At 51.2% G+C, this 23,291-nt stretch overlaps 1 protein-coding gene across 1 annotated transcript in view; it reads right to left on the bottom strand.

Annotated features, from left to right (window-relative positions):
- POLE (polymerase (DNA directed), epsilon, catalytic subunit) overlaps nt 1–23,291 on the bottom strand; it is a 54,074-nt gene that overhangs the window by 27,292 nt on the left and 3,491 nt on the right. Inside the window, exons 2-25 of the mRNA XM_012657269.1 lie at nt 21,638–21,779; nt 21,152–21,232; nt 20,736–20,780; nt 20,522–20,614; nt 19,776–19,930; nt 18,531–18,672; nt 18,317–18,397; nt 17,515–17,622; nt 17,063–17,173; nt 16,713–16,798; nt 16,381–16,500; nt 14,763–14,895; nt 14,369–14,482; nt 13,850–14,062; nt 13,427–13,534; nt 9,815–9,943; nt 9,624–9,726; nt 9,392–9,538; nt 8,854–8,999; nt 5,673–5,821; nt 4,818–4,910; nt 4,566–4,710; nt 1,735–1,892; nt 1,203–1,398 (exon numbers count right to left, since the gene is read on the bottom strand). Coding sequence (XP_012512723.1) covers nt 1,203–1,398; nt 1,735–1,892; nt 4,566–4,710; nt 4,818–4,910; nt 5,673–5,821; nt 8,854–8,999; nt 9,392–9,538; nt 9,624–9,726; nt 9,815–9,943; nt 13,427–13,534; nt 13,850–14,062; nt 14,369–14,482; nt 14,763–14,895; nt 16,381–16,500; nt 16,713–16,798; nt 17,063–17,173; nt 17,515–17,622; nt 18,317–18,397; nt 18,531–18,672; nt 19,776–19,930; nt 20,522–20,614; nt 20,736–20,780; nt 21,152–21,232; nt 21,638–21,779 — 2,998 coding nt within the window. The remainder of the gene's footprint in view (nt 1–1,202; nt 1,399–1,734; nt 1,893–4,565; nt 4,711–4,817; nt 4,911–5,672; nt 5,822–8,853; nt 9,000–9,391; nt 9,539–9,623; nt 9,727–9,814; nt 9,944–13,426; nt 13,535–13,849; nt 14,063–14,368; nt 14,483–14,762; nt 14,896–16,380; nt 16,501–16,712; nt 16,799–17,062; nt 17,174–17,514; nt 17,623–18,316; nt 18,398–18,530; nt 18,673–19,775; nt 19,931–20,521; nt 20,615–20,735; nt 20,781–21,151; nt 21,233–21,637; nt 21,780–23,291) is intronic.

Below are 23,291 nucleotides of genomic sequence, written 5' to 3'. Positions count from 1 at the left end.
AGCAGAAGCCAGAGAGGAAAGAGAGAAACGCTGGCTGCCGAGAGCAGCTGGAGCCAGTGGAGGCCGTGGAATTCCGCAGTGTGTGACGTCCACCTGCCAGCGGAGCCGTGTCTCTGCATGCTCATTCCCCGACCGCTGGGCCCACATCCTGTGAGTTCTGCCCGGCTCACGAAAGCCCCATGTGGTTCCCTGGTGCTCACTTTTACACATGGGTCAGCTCTATGCTGAGCAAGAAACAGAGTGCCGAGAAACAGAGCCCATAAAGCTAAGCCAGCCAGGATATGCGCCAGAATATTTTGTTTCTTCCACCCAGAATGCCTACCCCTAGAAAATAATGCAAGAAAGGAGGAAGAGGCGTAGGTACCAAGATGTTCCCATGCAACCTTATTTATATCAATGAAAATCTGGCCAGGTGCGGTGGCTCATGCCTGCAATCCCAGCGTGCTTGGAGGCAGAAGCAGTAGGATCGCTTGAGGCCAGATGTCATAGACCAGCCTGGGCAACAAAGCCAGACTCCATCTCCACAAAAAAATAATAAATAAATCATAAAAGTTACATGTGCATTTGCAGGGCCTACAAAAACTTTAAAAATCAAGGAAGTTGATGTGATTATTGGTAAACTTTTAAAATTCCTATTATCATGTTATTTTATTTTTTTTTTTTTGAGACAGAGTCTCACTGTGTTGCCCGGGCTAGAGTGAGTGCCATGGCGTCAGCCTAGCTCACAGCAACCTCAGACTCCTGGGCTCAAGCGATCCTCCTGCCTCAGCCTCCCGAGTAGCTGGGACTACAGGCATGCGCCACCATGCCCGGCTAATTTTTTTTCTATATATTTTTAGCTGTCCAATTAATTTCTTTCTATTTTTGGTAGAGACGGGGTCTCCCTCTTGCTCAGGCTGGTCTCGAACTCCTGAGCTAAAACAATCCGCCCGCCTCAGCCTCCCAGAGTGCTAGGATTACAGGCATGAGCCACCACGCCCGGCCTATCATATTATTTTTAAAAACATTTCCTTCATAGGGTCGAGAGTTGTGTCACAGGATACAGAAGCTGAGGGAAATCCCGAGGGGCACTGGTGCTTGGATTTCATCAGATTCAGCCCCGAGTTCTTCTGTCACCTTGGTGTCACCCAGGGAACACCAGGTCCCTTTCCTGCAGGGCCCTGTGTCCCTCTGAGCCAGGTGAGGAGGAGCTGGGCCCTTACCTTGCTGTACAACACGTCCAGCCAGTAGTCGGCCACCTTGGCTACCGAGCCATACACCTCTTCCAGCGTGCTGCCCTTGAGAAAGGCCTCAAACACCGAGGACTGGAAGATCTTGATCAGCTGCAGTTCCCCACGGCGTTTGACCTCGAAGCCCTTGAGCTCAGCCAGGGAACCATCTTCATTGAATACAGCGTATCTAGAACAACAGACAAGCGAAGCAGTGAGAAAGGACTGGGGTGTGAGCTGTCATACTCACCCTGCCTTCCTCTTCTCTTTCTGACCCCCCAGCAGGCAGGCAGTGTCACTCCACCCTCAAGCTGATGCTGCTCAAAGATGGAACGAATTGATGGCCTGCAGCCCACAGAGCCAGAACATAACAGGTGGTGACGGGAGCTGTGCAAACTGAATCAGTAAGACCAAAGGAACCCAGGCCTGCCCCATCCTGGCTCCTGGTCCATTTTCCTGACTGGGTTGTTAAATCTCCATCTCAATCTGTTTCCTTTCCAAAACACAACGGCTGTGAGGTTCCCACCTCTTCTTCAGTTTCTTGCCTTCTTCCTTGGAGGCTGGAAGGATCATGGCAAGGTAGGGTCCATCCACCTCAAAAAAGATGCTGTTTTCTGAACGGGTGACGTAGGTGAGTGAGGACGGCTCGGCCAGCTCCTGGTACTGGTGGTTGGTGAAGCCTTCCTGAGAAACAAGAGTGAAAAGGGGAAGCATCACTCACAAAGGCCCAAACCTGGAACCACCCGACAAGGAGCAGGTGGATCAGCAAACTGAGGCTCTTCCATGTCACAGACGCAGCGCGGGAGCAGAAGGGAAGCAAGTTCTGATACGCACAGCAACACGGTGAAACTCAAGTGCATCTTGCTGAATCCAAGAGGCCAGACTCAAAGGTTACGACTGCATGTTTCCCTTCAATTGATATGTTGAAAAGCACAAAACTATAGCACAAAAAATGCACTGGGGGTTGCCAGGTTTCGGAGTGGAGAAAGGGTGTGCTGACAGGGGTGGCAGACGGGAAGTGCTAGGGGCTGGCGCCGTGCCACTCTGTGGCGGTGCGTGGCACTTGCGCCTGTCAAAGCCCTCAGAGCTGCACAAAGAGTGAACTTCACTTACGCAAATCAAAACCCATTAACCAGGCCATTGGGGGAAGGGGGATGCGGACTGGGACAAACCAACACCACCACGCTGTTGACGTGTGCGAGAACACTCTGGGGTGCGGAGAAGAGAGGAGCAGCCCCTGCAGACTCTGCCGACTGCACCGTGGAAGACAAAGGACAGAAGTGACCGTACACAGACGCTGTGCCATGGAGGGCGAGTTCATTTCTCACAGGGGCTCAATTCTGGTAGCAAATCTGAAACTGTTTTACGCAAACAAATCAGAGACACGTTTATTATCACAGGAGAAAGAAGTCACTAACAAGGAAAGTGGGCTAGACCAGAACTAGAGGTGTCAACACGGACACGTGTATTTACAAGCTTGCACACACACAGATACAGAAATAAACACAGCTCTGTGTGCATGGGTCAACACACATGCATTTCCTGGCTCAACCCACTGAGTCATGAGGAGCTACGGCACCCTGGGAGTTATGAGCATGGCCAGCACCCCATCTTGGTTTCTCATGCCATTCTCCTGAAAAAGGAAACTGGCTCCCAGGAGAATTGGCTGACTCCAGGCTGGAACAGGGAAAATACAAGATGAGGCTGGAGCACCTTGTACTACCAGTAAGGAAGGAAGTGCTCCAGAAGCAAAATCAAAAAAATGGATTGGGGCACATTCCAAGAACATGTGGCAAAAGGGAAGGACCCCCCCCAACCCACCCCGTGGCCAAAGGGGGAACAAACTGAGCAACAGAACACGAGGGCCGTACTGGACCGTAACCCAACAGAGCAGACACCGTGCGTCCAGGCCGGCGTAAACAAATGAGCAAGTTTAATAAGCAAGGGAATAAATGGGAGAGAAGGGTGACCACTCTTCCTCACAGAACTCCAGGTTATGAAAGTAGAAGGAATGGCGGAAACGGAAAACCGCCGCACAGAAGAAAACCAACGCAGGACACACCACAGTGACAATGGCTATAGGCAAAATGCCCCAGTAACACCAAAATCAGTGGGCAAAAGCTTAAGGGGCAACGGGGTATTTGCACAGTCTCAAATCTCTTTCACAATGTTAGTTACTGAGACGGCTCTAACATATACCAAGAAACTCTTTGACTCTCCTTTCTCCAGGAGGGGAGCTCGATCCTCTCCCCTGGAGTGTGGATTTGCTGACAGAACAGCATAAGGCTGGGGGACCACGTCTCCATGCACCGGGCTCCAAGCCAATGTCCCACAACACTACAGACCCCGACCTGACAAGACACGCCCAGGAGAATGCGACAAGAGGGCATCAACTCGTGGTGTTCCTCAAAAAAAAAATCCCAAATAACTGCAGTCTGATAATGAGAAACAACAATCCCAAATCAAGGGACAGTCAACAAAATACCTGACTAGCACATCAAAGTGTGAGGTCGTGGCAGACACGGACAGGCCGAGGCAGCGCAAACCTGGAGGGGACTGAAACAGGACGACCTGACACCATGGGGGTCCTGGCTGGGATCTGGGACAGAGGAAGCACAGGAGGGGGAAAACGGGAACTGCACCTGAAGCCTATAACTTAGCTACAAGGTGTACCAACGTGAATGTCTTAGCTTTGACAATCACACTGTGGTTCATGCACGAGGCCAATGTCAGGAAGCAGGCTGAAGGCTGTCCAGAAATTCTCTGCACTATTTTTTTTTTTGGAGACAGAGTCTCACTGTGTTACCCAGGCTAGAGTGCCATGGCGTCAGCCTAGCTCACAGCAACCTCAAACTCCTGGGCTCAAGCAATCCTTCTGCCTCAGCCTCCCGAGTAGCTGGGACTACAGGCATGCGCCACCATGCCTGGCTAATTTTTTCTATATACTTTTAGTTGTCTGATTAATTTCTTTCTATTTTTAGTAGAGACAGGGTCTCGCTCTTGCTCAGGCTGCTTTCGAACTCCTGAGCTCAAACAATCCGCCCGCCTCGGCCTCCCAAAGTGCTAGGATTACAGGCGTGAGCCACCGCGCCCGGCCTCTCTGTACTATTTTTTTAATTTTCTATGAGTTTAAAATTATTTCAAAATAAAAGGTTAACAGCAAAAAACTCTGGGTGCTGTGCTGAAGGAGAAAGGCGTAGAACTCACTCAGTAACCTCTAAGCACAGCGGTCTGACCGCAGATGGCTGAGGGAAGAGCCCTGACACTTCCAGCGCTGCTGAAGTCACCCCAAGACCCATCGGGGCATCCGCAAGGGCCGGCTGCAGTCCGGGGCTGGAAGCCCCTCACTGGACTCACCTTGACCAGGATGTTCAGCATGGCCCCAGGGTAGGAGATGGTCACCCTGGGCTTCTTCGCGTTGGTTGTTTTGAGGACAAAATTTTCTGGGAAGCTGTTGGGCAGGACGCACCATATCCCATCTGTGTCCAGTTCTAGCGGCCTCCTTCAGAGACAGGGTACAAGGCTGTCAGTGCCCTGCTCCAGGGTTCCAGCGTGCAGCCCCCAGCCTCCATCCTCCCCACGCCGCCCCCTGCCTGCGTGAGTCCTCACCCGATCTGCTCGATCAGCTCGCGCGCCTGGGTGATGATGTTGGCCCCCGTGAAGCAGACGATGCCTGCCATCTCCATGGAGTACCAGCGAGCCCTGTGAGGTGGGTGGGGCTGCTGTGAGGCTCCCTCCGGAGGGGAAGAGGCCAAGGGAGAGACCCCGAGAAGGGACTAGGGAAGTGGCCAAACGCATCTGAAGCAGGACAGAACTGAGGCAGAATTTGGCCCTGCCCAGAGGACGCCTCCCTGTCCCTACCTCAGGGTGCCCAGCACAGCTCAGGAAAGTTCTGGAAGGGTGCGATGGCTGCCACCACAGCAGTTTAAAACTCCCACTTCAGCAGGACTCTCCACACCACCCCAGATCCTTCTCTGTTCTCTTCAAACCCCTCCCCAGCCCCATTCTCACCTCTGGCTTCTCCCCTCCTGCCCTGGGCCCCAGCCCTGCTCTCTGCTGCTCCCCAACCTGGTTCTGTCTCTTATGAGACATTCCTCTGCCCATCTCTAAATACACGCGAAGCAGACACCCAGATCCTCTCCACGTCCCCCAAGTGAGGACACGCACTGAGTGATGTTAACATGTTGGAAACCAGATCGAATCTCCAGCCCACAATGCTGAGACAAGTGCGCCCAGCAGCACTCAGCTCTCTTGGACACCCCAGACTCTCAAAGTCAAGGTGGGCCCTCTCTCCTTGACCTCCCAGCCTGTCACCCCCTGCCCCAAAGCTGGCTCTCTCCTGGAATTGGAGAGTGGCACCCCCCCACGCCCCACTGTGTCCCAGTCATTTAAAGGGGCCTATGCGTTTACTCATTCATTCATTTGTTCATTCACCCCACAAGTGTCTGTCGGGTCTGGCCATACCCCTTGCGCATGACGTAGCCGTAGAAGGAGTTGAGGATGCACTTGTGCGCCAGCTGCAGCGAGTCGTACAGGACCTCCATGTTCTTGCAGCGCTTCACCTCGGCCGCATCGCCTGCCTCCACCGCCGCCGAGAGCTTCTTCTTCCACACCTGAGAACCATACACACTTAGGGCCTCATGGGTTTCCATTTCGTATTCTACAAAATCAATAGCCTAAGTTTTTAATGTTTTGAAGAAGTTCAAATGTAAACAAAATCCGAAAAAACAGTACAGTGAACACCACACACTTCTCTCCTAGACTGGCCAGTTAACATTTTGTCATATTTCTTTTATTGCTTGGTTGTCACGTGTCCTGCATCTGCCCCAGGTGAGGCAGCTTTCCTGAAAGGAGTTCAAGGAGTAGGAACACATTCAGGTTTCACGTTTTTTTTCTTTTTTTGAGACAGGGTCTCGCTCGGTCACCCGGGCTAGAGTGCAGTGGTGGCATCGTCATAGCACACTGCAAGCTCAAAGTCCTGGGCTCAAGCAATCCTCGTCTCAGCCTCCTGAGTAGTTGGGACTACAGGCGTGCACCACGACACCCGACAGATTTTTCTGTTTTTTGTAGAGACAGGGTCTTGCTCTTGCTCAGGCTGGTCTCCAACTCCTGGCCTCAAGCGATCCTCTAGCCTCAGCCCCCCAAAGTGCTAGGGTTACAGGCGTGAGCCACCAAGCCTAGCCCATGTTATATCCTTACTCCTGTGAGACCAAGGACTAGGAGGAAACACTCGATTACAGACGGCAACAATCCACACAGACGCCTCAGACTCTGTCAACGCCCAGGACAGAATCCAGACCTGAAAACAAGCTGAAGAAACATGAAATCAACATCTGCAGACCAGCAGAGGCCTCCACGGGGCTCCCACTCGAGTCCTGTCCCGCGGCTGACCCCTGCCCAGTACGAGCAACAAGCTGAGTCACAGGGCGCTCAAACACAGGAAACTGCTAACAGGAAGAGAGCAAAGTGCACCTCGTTAGAGGCCACGTCTGTGACCATTTGTTCATCAGCCAGTATTTAAGGACCTCACTACTTGTATCGCTGGGCCTTGGCAGACAGACAGAGTAAAGCTAACAAAGGACTGAGTGGTATTCCACAAGTTTGAAATGGATGTGTTTTGGGTGGTGGAAACATTGTCTTAACTGCGGTGGTTATAAAACTGCACGTGCTTATCAAAATTCACAGGACTGTACACGTCAAAGCGGTGAGATTTACCCTCTGTGAATTTTGCCTCAATAAAGTAGATGTGAAACAACTGTGGGAGCGTGAATGTGATGAATCCTTGCCTAAGGGAGCGGGGACCTGGGCCCACTCTTGCCGGAGCTGGCACTCCCGCCCCCACCGTTTGCTAAGTGAGATGCTATCACGGTGGTTGTGACACTGGACATTCTCCTTGCCTCAGAACATTCCACTGCCTCCCCACACAGCTGACTTATGTCTAGCACCCGGACAGTGTCTGGCACACAGCTGTAGGGTGGAATCGGGACACCACATTGCTGGCTTGTGATGTGACCAGCTGTCGTGAGGCCGGCGTCGCAGGCCGAGAGAACCTGGGTTTATCTGCTCTGTCGGACTTAGGGAAACGAGTTACTCGAAAGGACCCTGGTAAAAATAATCTATAAAGAAATGCAAAGGCAGCCAAAAACATTTCAGTAAATTCCCTATCTAAGGTGAGAAGAAAAGTTTTTTAAAGGATTGGTATTTAAAGAACAGAAAAAGATCAAGATGTTTATTAAGGGCCAATTGCATGCCAAGAGCTCCACTGGACTCTGAAGAATAGAAAGACACAGTTGCTGCACGCTCAGTGCCCGTCTGATGAGGGACATGGGTGAACAGGTAATTTAGCAACAGTTTAATTAAAATAAAGTGATAGTATGATACTTCCTTAGAAGGTTAAACGCAGAATTATATGATCTAACAATTCTACTTCTGGGTGTGGATTCAAAAGAACGTAAAGCAGAGGCTTGAAGAAACATCTGCGTGTCCGTGTTCACAGCAGGGCTGCTCACAACAGCCCAAAGGTGGAACGAGCCAACACAGCGTCACGGATGAAAGGACAAACAAAACCAGCAGTCTAGGAGAGGACTGCGCAGTCTTCCCTGTACTGTTTTCTCAGCTTTTCTACAGATTTTAACTGTTTCACAATAGTAAAACCCTGGGCTACTGACTTTGCAGAATGTGAGATGGAAGACCGTGACGTGCTACGTGTTTGCGCAGTTCTCGAGGAAGAAGCGGCTTCCACGCGATGCAAGATTATTCAGACATAAAAAGGTCCCTAAAGGAGTTGAATTCAGACAGAAGGTGCAGGGGGGATCAGCAGGGTGGAGGTTAGCGTTTAATGGGGACGGTGTTTCCGTGTGGGAAGATGAAGAGTTCTAGAGATGCGTGGTGGTGCAGTCTGTGCTCAACACCACTGAGCAAGTGCCCTTAGAAATGCTGAATTCCATGTTCCGTCCACCTGACCACCATTAAAACAGAGAGTGTACCATGGCAGGGATACGGCGTGATGGTGGGTGCAGCAGGTGGGAGGATGTGAGGGCCCTACCCAGTGTAGCCATGAAGAACAGTCTCTTAGAAGAAATAACCTGATCTGAGTAAATATAAAACTATCACCCACCTACATCATAACTGAGTTGTTGCTGTGTATCTTCCTTGTTCTCGCCGGATGAAATGTGTCAGTTAAAATACTCCCCTAATTCACCAATCAGAGGTTACCAAACTAAAGGTCGGATGGTGAATCCCGCAGGTGCGAGAGCCCCAGACTTTGTCGGAACTGCTCACCTCCCACGGTGGCGGGGACGCAGCTGGGTTCCAACAGAAGTTTATCCAAACTGCCACCCAGCTGTTACGTGCTGGCCCTTGTTCTAAACTAAGTAATCACTTCAGAACTATTGCTCAGGGCAATCTGAGCCCCAGACCAGGGTGGATGATGGCCACATCCTTTCTGGCCATGAACTCTTCAAAGCTAAACACATCTGCGCATTAACCGTCTGAGGGTGTGTGCTGGCTCAGAGAATCCAAACCACCACATCCCAGTTGGTGAGCCAAGAATGTCCGGGCAGAGCCTAGCAAAGATCCCCATTTCAGAAACAAAACTCTGACCTGCCCTCAGCAAGGCCAACTCTCAAAGGGCCTCAGACCTCACCTTGTGGAGCCCTTTGAACTCATAGCGTCTGTCCCGGAAGGCGCGCACCGTGTCCACGTAGAAGGAGTTTTCCCGTTGGCAGATGGTGGTGATGCGCTCCTCCACCTTGGTGATGTGGATCTTCTTGTAGGCTTTCCGGCAGTAATCTAAGCACAATTCAGAGTGGCAGGGGGTATACGTGAGACCTTCCAGACACGAAAGAAAGACCTGGGACACAGGGATGTGGAGGGACACGCAGGAGCAGGAAACTCAGATATGCTGCTAGTTTATCATCCCAACAAAGGACAGCCCCTGAGTACACACAGGCCAAACATGCCAAGACCACAGAGAGTGAGCAGCTTCTGAACACTTGCTGAAGGAGAAACAAGGAAAGGAACCCCATAGAAAGAGCAGTTCAGAGCAATCTAGAACAGATGCTGGTCTGCTGTTACAACCACTCTGCTGGCTATGGGCTGTGATATACCAACACGGCCCAGTGAGGACAGTCAGAGCTGGAGCTGCCAGGTTCAGAAAGCCGAGGCCACACCCAGGTGCTCACCCGCCAGCCTCTTCTTCTCGTATTTAGCCTGTTCCTCACGGGACAGCTCATGAAAGGCTCGAGCCGGTCCCTCCGGGAACAAGGGGGGAAACTTCTCTGACTCCAGCTGGTGCTGGATCCGGTGGTATTCACTGCGACTGGCCGGCACTGGGAAGGAGGCAACAGGAGCAGGTTCAAAAGGAGCCCTAGGCTCGCCTGTCTCATTGAACTGAGCACCCCCAGCCCAACTCACTGAACTCGCCCCTCCACTGCCAGGCCATCTTCCTCTGGCAGTTCGCTCCCGGCTTGTTGAAGTCGCAGGCGGCACAGGTGGCCTCGTCTACCATGGCAGAGGGCTGTGAGTAGGAAGCAAGAAAGCAATTAGGGTTCAGGCAGAGAATGTTCCAATCCTGGTGCAGGAAGCTGCGGGAAGGTAAGTCTCACCTGCAGGCGGTTCGTCAGGATGATGTTGGGGTACATGGCTCCCACGTCCAGGTGGTAGATGAGGGGACACTCAATCCGGTTAGGAACATCCTTCAGGGAGGTGAGCTTGGTCTTGATCTCATCACACACCTACAGAGAAAGGGAACACAGAGGGGTTGGTACCAAGATAAGAGCTGGGAAGAGCAGAGTAACCAAGGTGGCACCACAGGCCCAGGGAGGAAATAATAGCACTGTACCCAAGACCCAGGTGTAGGTGATGCTCGCAGGAAAGAGCAGTGCCCAGACAAGGGCAGCGCCCACAGGGGAAGGACCCGCCATCCCGAAAGAACCACGTGGCTCCAGCTGTGTGCCAGTCTATGACCCCTGCACAGCGTGGCCATGAGACTGACAGTGGCGGCCTGGGGTCCAGCCAGAGCAGACGGCACCATTCCTGGGTGCCCGTGTTCAGTGAGGCGCCATGTGTGCCACACAGCCCGACAGATGAGAGGGCGTAGAGGACAGGGTGGCTCATGGGACAGGCCCTCCCGGTCCAAGCCCACACTCTGAGCCACGTCCTGGACTGCCTCCCAATGACTTCCAACCAGACTTCCACTTCCAGCCACAGCTGAACCATGAGCCTAAAAACTCCTGATACCAACTCCTCGAAATCCTGTATAAAATACAAAAACTGTCCCTGTAAACGCAGAACTGACCTTTAAGCAAGGAACAACCCCCAGAGCACAAAAGCAACAAGCAAACTCAAAACCAGGGCAATGAGCCGACCTGGCGGATGCCCTGGTGGGGCTGGGAGGCCTCACCCGGAGCACGGCCAGGAAGGGCAAAGGCATGGGGCTGTAGTCGGGGAAGCCAGGCACAACCTTCCAGAGTCCCCTCCCTGGGGGGTCACACAGGGTCACACTTCATCCTCCCAGTGTCAAACCGTGACAACCATGTGAACTGCTGTCCACTAGGGAAGCTCATCAGATCTCATTGGGGGCTGGCTGTGTGGGCATCTCTGCTTGGCACATACCCCATTCCAGCCCCAGCATAGACCACGACGTCTGCACGCACACCAAGGCACAGCGAGCCACCCTTATCAGAGAAGGGCAGGAACTCACTGGAAACCAACCTCCCAGGCGCAGTGAGGGCCTTTCCCAGGACAGCATCTTGGGCCTGCGCTCGGAGTCTTCTCTGTACTTTCTCACGCCTCGTCAGGGAGAGAGAACCTACACGCAACAGAGCCCCAAAGGCAGGACTCTCAAGGGCCCCTCCATAAAGGATAAACTAGACAGGTCTGCTCACCAAAACCGCGTCTGAGTGAAGAGAACGTCTTCCCTGAGCATCCCTCTAAGTCTGTGGTTTACATCACATTTCCACATTATCTGGGAACCCTCAAGTCAAAGAACCAAACGAAAAGGGACCTCAGCCCAGCGGCACTCCTAGGAAACCAGGCAGTGACGGCTGTGAAGCTACCGGAGGGCTTTCAGCAGACTGCACCGGACTCCCCGCCAGAGACAGATTCACACCACAGAATCCCACAGCGACCAAGAGCAAACACAGCAGGAGACCCCAAGGACTCCAGACAACAAAACTCCTGGATTAAACACGCTAAAATGAGCATGTTTAAAAATACTAAAGACAGTAAAATCTAAAACCACAGAAAAAGAAAAATAGTACACTTTTTAAAAAAGCAGATTTGGAAAAGAACTAATAGAGCTTCTAGATATTAAAATATCATCCTAAAAAACAAAAATAGAACCAGTCACTGAAACTATACAAGACTGAAGATAAACAGGTTTCTGAGAGTTATACACTGTTATTCATTCTTCAAAACATAACACATCATTAAATCATGACATTAGGTATGTGCTTATTTGATAAATTCATTTTGTACAAAATGTATGCAACACAAAGAAACAAAATGCCAAAATTTGAGAACTATTATATCCAGGAGTTAATCTAATAATATTTATTAGAAAATTTAATACATTGGCATTCTTATACAAATTGGCTAAAAATTTTAAAAATAATTTAGTTCTGGGGTTGCTAAATTTTCTTTGTAAAGGACACGATAATAAACATTTTAGGTTTTACAGCCAACAAGAGAATGATGTATTGCATATTCTTGTTTGGTTATTTTTTTTTAAACAATGCTTTAAAAACTTAACGATTCTTAGTTTATTGCCTGTATAAGAACAGGCCTTGTGTTCCACAGTTTGCCAACCCGTGTTAGACATTCAAGGGTAGAAAAAGCTGAAAAATATCTAAATGAGCAAAAATTAACCAGCAGAAAAAAGTTAACCAGAAGGCTAGCCACCACTTTTACAAAACACGATAAATTTGGTAAAATCTTTTTAGAAAATCTCTTGAACACAAAACTGTCCTTAGTCTTTAAAAAATCCTTAAAACCCTTCAAAGTAGTAAAAAATAGAAAATACACCTAAAATTGTAAGAAGAAATAATTACAAAGATGAGCACCTATCGCGTGGAACAGGAAATGCCACAAACGCAATGCTTAGTTTCTGCTTGAACTTTAGGCAAACGACTTGGAACAACCAGCTCCACTCTACCCTTCTTCGCCTGCTGAGGACGTCCTGAAACGCTGCCAGGCCCAGAAAGGTGAACAGGGCGGGAGCAGCTGAAAGGCTGTTTCTAAGGCGGGGGACCCCACCTGGACACACCTCAGGTTGCTCCAAGCCCTGTTGATTTCCCCCAGCTGCCTGTGTGACCTCTGGGTGGTCCCTCAGGAACACAAGGGTGACCCTGGGCTCCCCTTTCCAGGCTGTGGACATAGCTCACGAGACAGACTGTCATCTACAGAGCCCACCTCCGGGCTCACCAAGGCTCTGGAGTCCCTGTACCTACAACACCTCCGGCCGAACTCTGCTTGCCTATCTCATGGTCTCTTAGTAGTATCTCTGTTCCTTCTGAGAAGCTCTTTAACTTGTGTTTGTCACTCACACTAGGCTCTCTTCCCAGAGTGGCTCACTGAGAGTTCCCTGAAGTGTAACAGCAGCTGTAGCTGACAACGTCCATACAGCACTCACAGTTTGCAAAGAAAGCGCATTCTCGTTTGAATTTTGTCTAAATCTGTTACAAGGTGTTTCTTGACGTTGATACTACAACCGTGAAAAACTCCAAACCGCCAGTCACTGAACATGCCGTGGTGGTGAGTAATTCCTGACAGAGCTGAGATGTGCCACGTCCCAAGGAACGGGGACCACCAAATAGTGGTGTCTCCCTCTGCAGTCACAACACACTTTGATTGGACCATACAGTCACTAGATTCTATTGTCACTTTAGGAATTTACCATCTGTCACCATTTTAAAGTCTCCTTAACAAAATACAACCAAAAATCTCCAGTGGCCCCCCATTGCCTACAAAATAAAGTCCTACCGGCTTGAAACAGGGCATGAGACCCAGGGCAGCCCATCGCCGCATTTCAAGAACAGCTCCGTGAAACTCTCCCACCTCAGCAGATCCACCACTCCCCACAACCGTCCCACCAGAGACCCGGTGCCATCCGTCCACAGCACCGCACGTGGCAGGTACGTAACAAACACGCTGCTGGAAGCAGGAGTCTGAAGAAAGGCGCAGGAACACAGGCTGTCTTCCTGCCTCCTGGACGTTACCTCTTGAAAGTTGGTGACCTGCTCCACAGACACCTTCTCCTCCTCCTCGATGGCATGGCGCATGGTCTTCTCCACCCGCTGCAGCAGGAAGTCAAAGGCAGCAGGGTTCTGCACAAACAAGATGACGCGAGTCAGACAGGAAACCCACCTGCACCACCCACCTCAGCTGCGACGCTGCTGCTGCAGGTGCACAGAGCCCTGCTGTGCACCACACGGTGGGACATGCCCAGAAAGCTCCAGAAGGACCCACATGCTCCCTCTGCAAGACACTGCGCAGTCCTGCCCTAGCAAAGCCCCAGGGGAGCGCCAGACCAGGGGAGGGGCTGTGGGAGAGGACGGGGAGAAGAGGCTTTATTTCAGCCCCACGGGGCTTCTGAGCCCGACCATAGCACAGGAGTGGGAAGGCCCAGGAAGGCAGCACACCATCCGGAACCGGCAGGGGATGTCGCTGCGGAAGACGCCAGACTCGAGGGCCTCCACGTGGCCCCCTACGTAGGTCTCTGCATCCAGCACGTGGCCGTCAGCCGTCAGCTTGTTGAGCTCCTGCTCCTGCTTGTTGGGGAAGATGATGTTGGCATGGAAGGCCTGGACCATCAGCAGGGCCTCGCACAGCGTGCCCGAGCCCTTCCGGAGCACCTACGGGAGAGACCAAGGACTCTGGAAGCCTGCGCCAACAGCCCTCATTGCAGGCACAGTCTGAGAGCCACAGGAAGGCACCTAAACTTGCAGTAGACGAGAAAGGACAGGAAGCCTGTTGATAAATGGCTGTAAACCCTGCCTCCCATAGTTATTCCCACACGGGCTGGATCCCTGAAGGACATCACACCAGCCCTCCCTGGACCCACCTGCCTCTGCTAGGCAGTGGTGCAGCCAGAACAGGGCAGGGGGAGAGGAGGGTGCTGATGTGACAGCCAGAGTGTGGTGGGGACAGGGGACACCAACCTCATCAGGCTCCATGGGGATGATGGTACACAGAGCGAATATGAAGGGGTGGACGTACTTCATGTACAGATAGTAGGTGGCAACAGCGTCTGACACGGAATACGTGGCCAGAGTCTGAGGAGAGAACGCCATAGAACAGACCGTAAAGACCATTGGCCCTGGCTGACGTGTGAGGCACAGAAGGCAAAGCTCAGTGAGGCGCTTGGCCTCGCCAGCTGCCACATGTCCATGGGAGGAGACAGGCACAGGACAAAATACACCATCCTGGAGGAAGCGCAGCCCTGCTGGGTGGAGCAAGGCCGGGGCAGAAAGCAGCACCTGGGCCGAGGCCGACCTCTGCATGGCATACACACGACCGTGCAGCAGCATGGGAGAGCGGACGCAGCTCACGTGCCTGGGGCTGCTCCGTGGCCATCCGGCACATGTCCTCAGGGTCCAGCTCCACAGGGTCGTAGCCCAGCTTGGCCTTGGCAGCTGCCTTGAGGTTGTGGCTGCCCACGGGAAGATAACTGTCCCTCTTCACCCACCTGGGAAGGAAATGAGAACAGAAGCCAGGGAGGAGTCAACACGAAGCCTGAGAACCCAGGAACTGGCCAAACTGGCCACAACACAGAAAGCGCAGGACCCTAACAGGTACCGGGAGACCCACACCAAAACCCTGATGGGGCAGGCCCCTCACAAAAACCTTTCATCTTGAGCTAGGTCATCTCAACAGGTGCACCCACAAAACGTAAGGAAACGTCAGAGTTAGTCCTTGGCTGTGTCTCACCCTCAGCAAAGCGCTTGGCCTCTCGTTCCAGAGAGAGAAGGCAGCAGGTGGGCAGACACCCATGTCCACAGCCTCTCCCTCAGCTGTGCTCTCTGCACCCATCGGGCCTTGCCCCACACACCACTGCGCTTCTCTGCTCCTCCCCTTGCACTGGCCCGAGCACGGAAACACCCAAGCCCAGCCCTTCTTCAAGAGGCCCCGCGTGGAACCCATCTCCATCTCCTGTGGCTCCCCCAGGGCTGCCTACCCCACAGCCCTCTCCTCTCATTTTACCTCACGTCCCAGGAGTTCATCGGCTACCCCAGCTTTCACCAAGACCCGCCTGCCAGTGACTCCTAATCCACAGCACAAGCCCAGACTGAGTCGTGATGGTTCCCAGGGCGCCCGTGTGGGCTGGGCTCCCAGGCTAGCAGGATTGCAGAACCACCTTCCATGTGAAACCTGCTCTCTGCCCTGTTCCCAGCCTCCCCTGATGGCAGAGACTCCAGGAGCCCACCCCATCCTGAGAACAGTGTCCCTGTCCCCGTCCACCACAGATCAGCAGACCCACAGTCCTCTCAGCCTTGCACTCACCTTGTACCAGGACTGTCACTGTGTCACATTCTGAACTGGCCCAGTCTCCTGCCCACCAACCCAAGTGCTGATGCCAGAGCTAAACAGAAACGCGGTCACGTTTCAAATGCTCCAGTGGCACCCGGTGCCGGTCGAGAAGAACCCACCTTCTCACCTGGCACAGAAGGCCCGTGGAGACTCCGCCCCCTCTGGTCTTCTTTCTCAGCATTTCCACATCCTTCCTCCCACTCAGACATGCCTGAGCCCCCAAGACACCATGACCTTCCACACCTCTGAGCTGCCTCACGCCCTGGCTGCTGTCTGGAATCTGTGCTTGCCCTGTGAGACCAGCCTGGCTGCCGCGTCCACAGCCTTGCCTGGGCGAGCCAAGGTCCCTCTGCAGCTCGTGCAGCACAGGGACCCCACTCTCCTGGAGTGTTCCTTTCTGCCCTGGCGTTCCCCCTCCCCGCCGCAAGCTGACAGTCAGCATGTGCGTGCTGACTACATGAGCGACTAGCTGGCAATCAAAGACACAGCCACAGCTGCTGTGTTCTCAGATGACCCAGAACTGCTTCTTGGAGTCCAACCTCCTCCCGTGCGAGATGTGTTGATGTGCAGTACGCGTGAGAGGGGAGCCTTTGAGCCTTCAGATCCCACGTGTGAGGCCACGGTGTTGAGCGCTGGGGCCTACCTGAGGCAGTCCATGTGGATGCATTGGGGCGCCTTGTACTCTCCCTGGCTGTCCTTCTGGAAGCCTATCTCCTGGTGCATGCTCAGGCCGTACACTGCCGCCCTGGCCTCCACAAACGGCCTGGGCACAGAAGAGAACAGACAAGCAACAGGGACAGGTTAGCCTCTAATTCTCCTCTCTCGGACACACGGAGGATGATTCCAGGAGACACCAGAGCACAGCTGGGATCCCCACATGCCAGCCACCTCCTCAGTCGAATGAGAAGCCCACTCGCACCACCAAACACCCCTTCCCTGCCACCTTCTAGTTACTCACAAAGACATCACACTCACCAGTCAAAAAAGTCCCCATTGTAGGTGACCATGATGGTGGGCTTGGTCTCCTGGACGTGTTCAAACCACCTTTGGATCAGATGAACCTGAGCCCAGCAAGTCACGTGTCAGGGGTGGGCTCTCTCTTCGCCAGGCTATTTCCAAACTGCTCTCTCCAAGTTCAGAGGCAGCCTCCTGTCATCCCTTATCCCCACACCACCCTCCGGTTGCCACCAGGAAAGACGATCACACCCTGAGAACAGAGCTCACTGAGCTGCGGTTCTGATCCATCGGGTGCCCAAGGATCCGCATGCCTCTTCTTCCCATTTCACCCCAAAATACCCAGCAACGTCCCAAGTGATGCTCTTTACCTCATCGGGCTCATTAAAGACACAAAAGGGCCCTTCATATTCCGGCTTGGGGGTAAACTCAAAATCTTCAATATCTTCTGAAACGATCTCCCTGTTGGTGATGAGGTAGCCCTGGCGAAGTTGATTAGCAATTAACACAAGTCAGAGATAGCAAAGCTGAGACATGGCCTCCCAACACGGCCCAGAAACTCCGGCAGGAGACTCGTACTACAAAGAACTCTGCAGCAATGTGAAGGCACCGTAAGCTCCCCAAGAAGGGACACTAATGTCTAGTTCTCGTTAGGAAGGAGGGAGCACAGCTGGCTATCAGAACAGCACACTTGCTTCCGTTCCTGGGCTCTTCTCACTCCTTACTCACTCAGCAAACACTACCATGGGCAGATGCTGCTCTCACTCAGGGACCAGACGAGGTCCTTGTTGCAAGAGCTTACCTCCCCCAGGTCACTGCTCACCTGTCCATCGATCATGTAGGAAATCATCATAATCTGGTCTGTCTCGGCGTCAGGAAACTTGAGAGGTAGTTTGGTTGTCTCAATGTCAAATGCCAAAACCACAGGATCCTGGAAGGACAAAACAGCATAAAGCCGAACTCTGGGAACCCACCACCAGCCTGCGGCACCTCTGGTGGCTACAGCAAGAGTGGAAAGGCTCAAAAGAGCCAGGGCAGGTACCTCGGGATGGACTGTCCAGGGTCAGGAAGGGGAGTTCACTAAGGGCATGACGAACCAAACACCTGCGGGACAGAGGCAGCGCAGGAGATCACAGAACAAGCCGACAGAGCACCATGGTCTCGAAGCTCTTTAACATGCGTCACCTCATGCTGACCTTTACAATAGCCTGACAGGTGACTGTGGTACAGCGCTGGCATCTTCATTTTGGAAATGAGAAAACTGAACAAGGACTTTCCTAAGCTCACAAAGCCATGCTTGAACCAAGGCCTTCCAGTTGCAAATCCACTTCTCGCCATGTCACTTATCAGCTTGGAAAATGGAAGCGATAGCTTTTCCTCAAACATCCAAATCCAGCCTAGCTCAAATACTGATGCCACGTGGTAACGTAGTACGATGCTAAATGAAATGGTGGTCTCAGGTCAAAAACACATGAAAATAATTTTAATTCCGTAATTCTTTTAAGAAAGCATTTGAGGAAAAAGAAGCAAACAAATTTTTGAGTCGAATCCACCTTTCAGCACTAAATGTGCTCTCTCCAGAAAAGGTGAAATTTCAGGACAGAGGAAATGCAAACAGCACTCACAGGTCGTTCGACGAGGTCATCTCGGCGGGTGATTTCCATGGGCAAAGCATTCCCTCGGTGTCTGACGTTGTACCAATGAGCCTGCAGAATGTGTAGTGTGTTATTAGAGTTCTACGTCCAGGGAAGCCTATTTCTCTGTGGATTTACCCGTAAGTGTTACCCCCTGACTGTCGGGAACTTCACATGAGCAGTTGCCTGGCCCCGTCACACTCACCACATGGATCTTCAGGTCAATGGAGAGGCGGATGTGGTAGGGGACGTCGTACTCGCGCATGTCCACGATGTTGTCCAGCTGGTCGGCTATCTTCTTAGAGGCCTCCTCTTCATCGGTGATCACACTGCCCCCTTGCAGAACACTGGGAGACAAAGAGAGTGTGGCTAACTCAACTATCCTCTGCTGGGGACCGGAGAGGTGAAGACCAGAGTTCACAGGGTAAACACAAAAGGTAAATCAAGGTGGTGTCTGTTGATGACCAGGGCAGCCCTTCCCTAATCAATGGCCTTTGATGATCACCTTCCCGGAGCAACAGGCCACAGACATGAGAAAATGCAACATACGCTTAAGATGTGTGCATTTAATACGATGGAAGTTACATCCCAATTAAGAGAAAAAAGAAAACAACCCTCAGTGGTGCCAGTGAGGACAGCACCGGGGTGGCTGCCCCTCCAGGTCCTCTCTGTTACTGAGGCCCCAGTTCACATGGCCTACCCATGGGTCTCTGCTGTGTCTACGGATGTGGCCTATCCCTGTGGCTGCTATCAGCCCACTAAGCTCAAATACTGAATTGACTATTCAGGGAAAAAAAAGACAAGACTCAGATATGACTCTGGCCTTTGAGGACTCAGTCTCAGAGTCTCACCTTCCAATATTCTGAAAAGTAATTTATGGCATTGCTGGGGAAGACGGGTCAGGATGGCAGAAATGCTCAGGGTCCCAACTGATGTTTTGTCAGAGGATAAGATTAACTCTTCTGAAGTCATCCCAACTTAATTACTCAAGATTTAATCTTTTACCTTGCTTCCTATTACGGTTGATACTTAAACATTTGATGAATAGTGTTTGGTGTTCTATACTCAAATTTCTCTATTAACACCCAAGGTTCTCTGGGGAAGACATGCTGTATGAATCTTGGCACTTAATAAAAATCTGTAGATGGTCTACCTTGGGGGTGGGATAAGGGATCCTTCTCCCTCTAAAATGTCTTTATTGTTATAGCAACTCAATTTTACAGCCACAAACCCACCCCCTACACAAGAAGGAGAGCTAAAATACAAAATAAAATACAACCTGGGAGGCCACTGTATTTAATCAGAGGATACAGAAATTTCTACCTGACTGCTCAAGTGTTTCCACATCACATGGACCCATCATTAAGGTCCTTCACTGCTGATTTTCCTGCCTCCTACCCATCTTGTCACTCTGGACCAGTGGGCACTTCCTCTTGAGAATGAAGCTTACCTGGAGAGCATAGCTGTGTATGCATCGCTGGCATGGTCCTGCTCCCGGTTCTTCTTCACAGCAGGGGAAATCTCCTTCCTCACTTTGACAAGATCCTCCACCGTGTGGAAGGATAGCTTGATGTAATTTCGCTTCAAACCCACTAAGTGATTTGGCTAAGGAAGTAAAAGAGATCACACCCATGAGTTCAAGAGAGACAGGACTTTGTTGGTGAGAGAAAACAAGAGGGTAAATAAAGTCTCAAAGGTAAACATACCCAAAGAGTCACTGACTCCAAAGCACCCTGTCCAACTCTGAATGTGGCACCAACTAACATCACCTTTCTTTTTTAAGAGACAGGCTTTCACTCTGTTGCCCAGGCTACAGTATAGTGGCATCATCATAGCTCCCTGCAGCCTCAAACTCCTGGGCTCAAGTGATCCTCCTGCCTCAGCCTCCCGAGTAGGTGGGATTATAAACGTGCGATCCCACGCTCAGCTACTTTTTAAAAAATTTTTTGTAGTGACAGGGTCTCACTATATTGCTGGTCTTGAAGTCCTGGCCTCAAGCAATCCTCTTGCCTCGGCCTCCCAAAATGCTGGGATTACAGGCATGAGCCACTGTGCCTGGCCCCTACTTTGCAGAGGACTTTACCATACCCCACCACCCAATGGATAACCTAACCTTCTACCTCTTCCGACCTCATCTGCCACAAACAATGTGAACAGCAGCCTTATTTACCCTTGGAAGGTCTGGGTGATACTCACCAAGTCCAGATCCTCTTTGGGGACAGTCTCTACTTTTGCAATTTTACCCTGAAACTTCTTGGAAAGAAAAGATGAAACTTCTCGCTCACAACCCTAAATCAGGACCAGAATGAAAGACTTTCCGTTGGTGAAAGGTATTTCCTCCCTTGCCTATTTCCCAGTTCTGAAGCCCACCACAGGTCGTCTGAGCGGATTCCATGAAACATGGACTTACCTTTCTGGTTGCAATGTAGAAATATGGTTTATAGGGCAGGGCCACCTGCCACAGGCACCAACCCATCCAGGAGCAATGAGCAAGGAAAAAGGGAGAGAAAAGTGAAGACAGACTGTTTGCTGTTATAACCCATGAGCAGCCTAAATCCAATGCATCCTTGACCTTGAGAGCTCTTAAGAGAGATGGTATAACAGGAAATTCGGATCTGCTAATATCTCAGGACAAGAATCTGACACACAACACCACCTGCCTTTCAGAGTTTTCCTGAGCTAAGTTCTCTCAAGCACCTTAGGTCACGCCAGATGCAGCTCCCACCTGTGCATTAGAAGCCTCCCACTGCCCCCAGTGGCAGAGCTAAATGAACACTCAGGCACTTGTCACAAGTGGGTTTTAGCTTCTTGGGGTCAGGGGCTTACCTTAAATCTGCTCCCATCGTCCTGAATAAAGTAGTAATCCACCGCACTGACTAAACGTTTATCTTCATCTAAGATCTCAGTCTACAAGAGAGTTAGTCAGCATAGGCAGAAGATTATCCTCTGCACAGTGTAAAACCCTTTCCCTTCTACTCTGAGAAACTGAGCACTTGAATAACAAAACCATCTAGCTCTTTACCCCACCTCCGCATGAACACTGCTAGCCTCATCTACAGCAGCCCCGCAGTGGGGATTTCTCTGAATTTCTCCCTCATGATCCTGGAAAGCTCTGACAGCTGACAGGAGGCCCCTCCATGATATTAGACAGGAGAGGAGGGGAGCTGGGAACAGTCACACCTCCCACCTGCATCACCCAAACAGCAGGGCCCCCCACACCCCCTACTCTTCAGACAAGGACCATGCTCTGACGAGAAGGGGTGCAGCTGCCCTCCTGAGTGGGGAAGACCGAGGGATGGCGCTGGTGCTTACGGGATGCATGTTGATGAGCCAGCCGGTTTTCTCACCAGGCTCCTTCAGCCGCTCAAAGCCAAACCGCAAATCCATCTTGTCCGTCCACTGACTCCGTTCCAGGCGCTTGAGTGCGGAGACTGAGGAAGAGGAGCCGTCATCCCTGGCGAAAGGAGAAGGAAACTCAGTCTTTACCGTTTGTGACTCCACTTATTCCTGCAACCCTTAACCTTTAATAAAGTGTTTCGGATCTGACATGACATATGCATTTCTGAAAAACCTTGAGTTTGGACAAAAGACTCATTAAAGTAAAAGGATCTATGGGAAAAACACGACTGGGGCAGGCTCCTCAAAGCTGTTTACCTTTGTAACCAGAACACTAACCAAAAGAGCAACCACGGCTGAATGCCGCCACCTCGTGGAATGCTAAAAATACACAAACTCCAGCACTGTACTCCTGGGCATTAATCCCAGAGAAATGGAAACCCACGTTCAAAGAAAAATCTGTACGTGAATGTTCATAGCATCTTTATTCATAAAAGCCAAAACCTGGGAATGACCTAAATATTCCTTGGGAGGTGAAGAGTTGACCTGCAGCACACACACACCCTGGGGCGCCACTCAGCACTAAGGAGGAACAAACTCATGATACAGCAACTTGGACGGATCTCAAGAGAATGATGTTGAGTGAAAAAAGCCAACTCCCCACAATTGCACACTTCACGATTCCATTTATATAGCATTTTAAACATAAAATTATAGAGATGAAGAACAGATTACTGGTTGCCAAGGATGTGGGGAGGAGTGGGGGTGGCTGTAGCTACAAAGAGGTAGCACCAGGGGATCATTCTGACAGATTGCTCTACATCTTGATTTTGGTAGTGGTCACACAAATATACACGTGATAAAACTGCCCAGAACTAAATACACATACGTGTGTAAGAGTGTACATGAAACTGGAACAATGTGAATAAGATGGATGGATTGTGTCAATGTCAATCTCCTGGTTGTGATAATTGTGCTCTAGTTATGCAAGATGTTACCATTGGGGGAAACTGGGTGAAGGGACATGGGATCTCTGTATTATTTCTGGCAACTGCATGAAAACCTACAACTATCTCAAAACAAAAAATTTTTTTCATTTTGTTTTGTTTTTTAATGCTCCAAAACAAGAGAGTGTAGATGCTGGCTCATGATCACTGAGGAGACGAAGATGCAAGTGAATCTCTGAGCACAGGAGGAAAGTGCAACCTGCCACAAGCTGAGAATCCTACCAGGCCGAGGGTGCGCCTCTCTATCAAGGGAGGCCCAGGTGCAGGTGCTCATACTAAATTGTCTAAAAATAGAGTCAACAGGGCTGGGCACAGTGTCTCACGCCTGTAATGCTAGCAATCTGGGAGGCCGAGAGGGGAGGATGGCCTGAGGTCAGGAGTTGGAGACCAGCCTGAGGAAGAGTGAGACAAAAAAATAGAAAAATTACCCAGCTGTGGTGGCATGTGCCTGTAGTCCCAGCTACTTGAGAGGCTGAGGCAGGAGGCTCACTTGAGCCCAGGAGTTTGAGGTTGCTGTGAGCTATAATGATGCCACTACATTTCTAGCCATGGCAACAGGGCAAGACCCTGTCTCAAAAAAAAAAAAAAAAAGAATAGAGCCAACAGGACACACATCTGTGCAA

Source organism: Propithecus coquereli, unplaced genomic scaffold (assembly GCF_000956105.1).
Source record: "Propithecus coquereli isolate 6110/MARCELLA unplaced genomic scaffold, Pcoq_1.0 Scaffold535, whole genome shotgun sequence".
Lineage (NCBI taxonomy): Eukaryota > Metazoa > Chordata > Mammalia > Primates > Indriidae > Propithecus > Propithecus coquereli.
The sequence above is the reverse complement of the archived record's forward strand: the minus strand, read 5'-3'. Positions and strand labels throughout refer to the sequence as shown.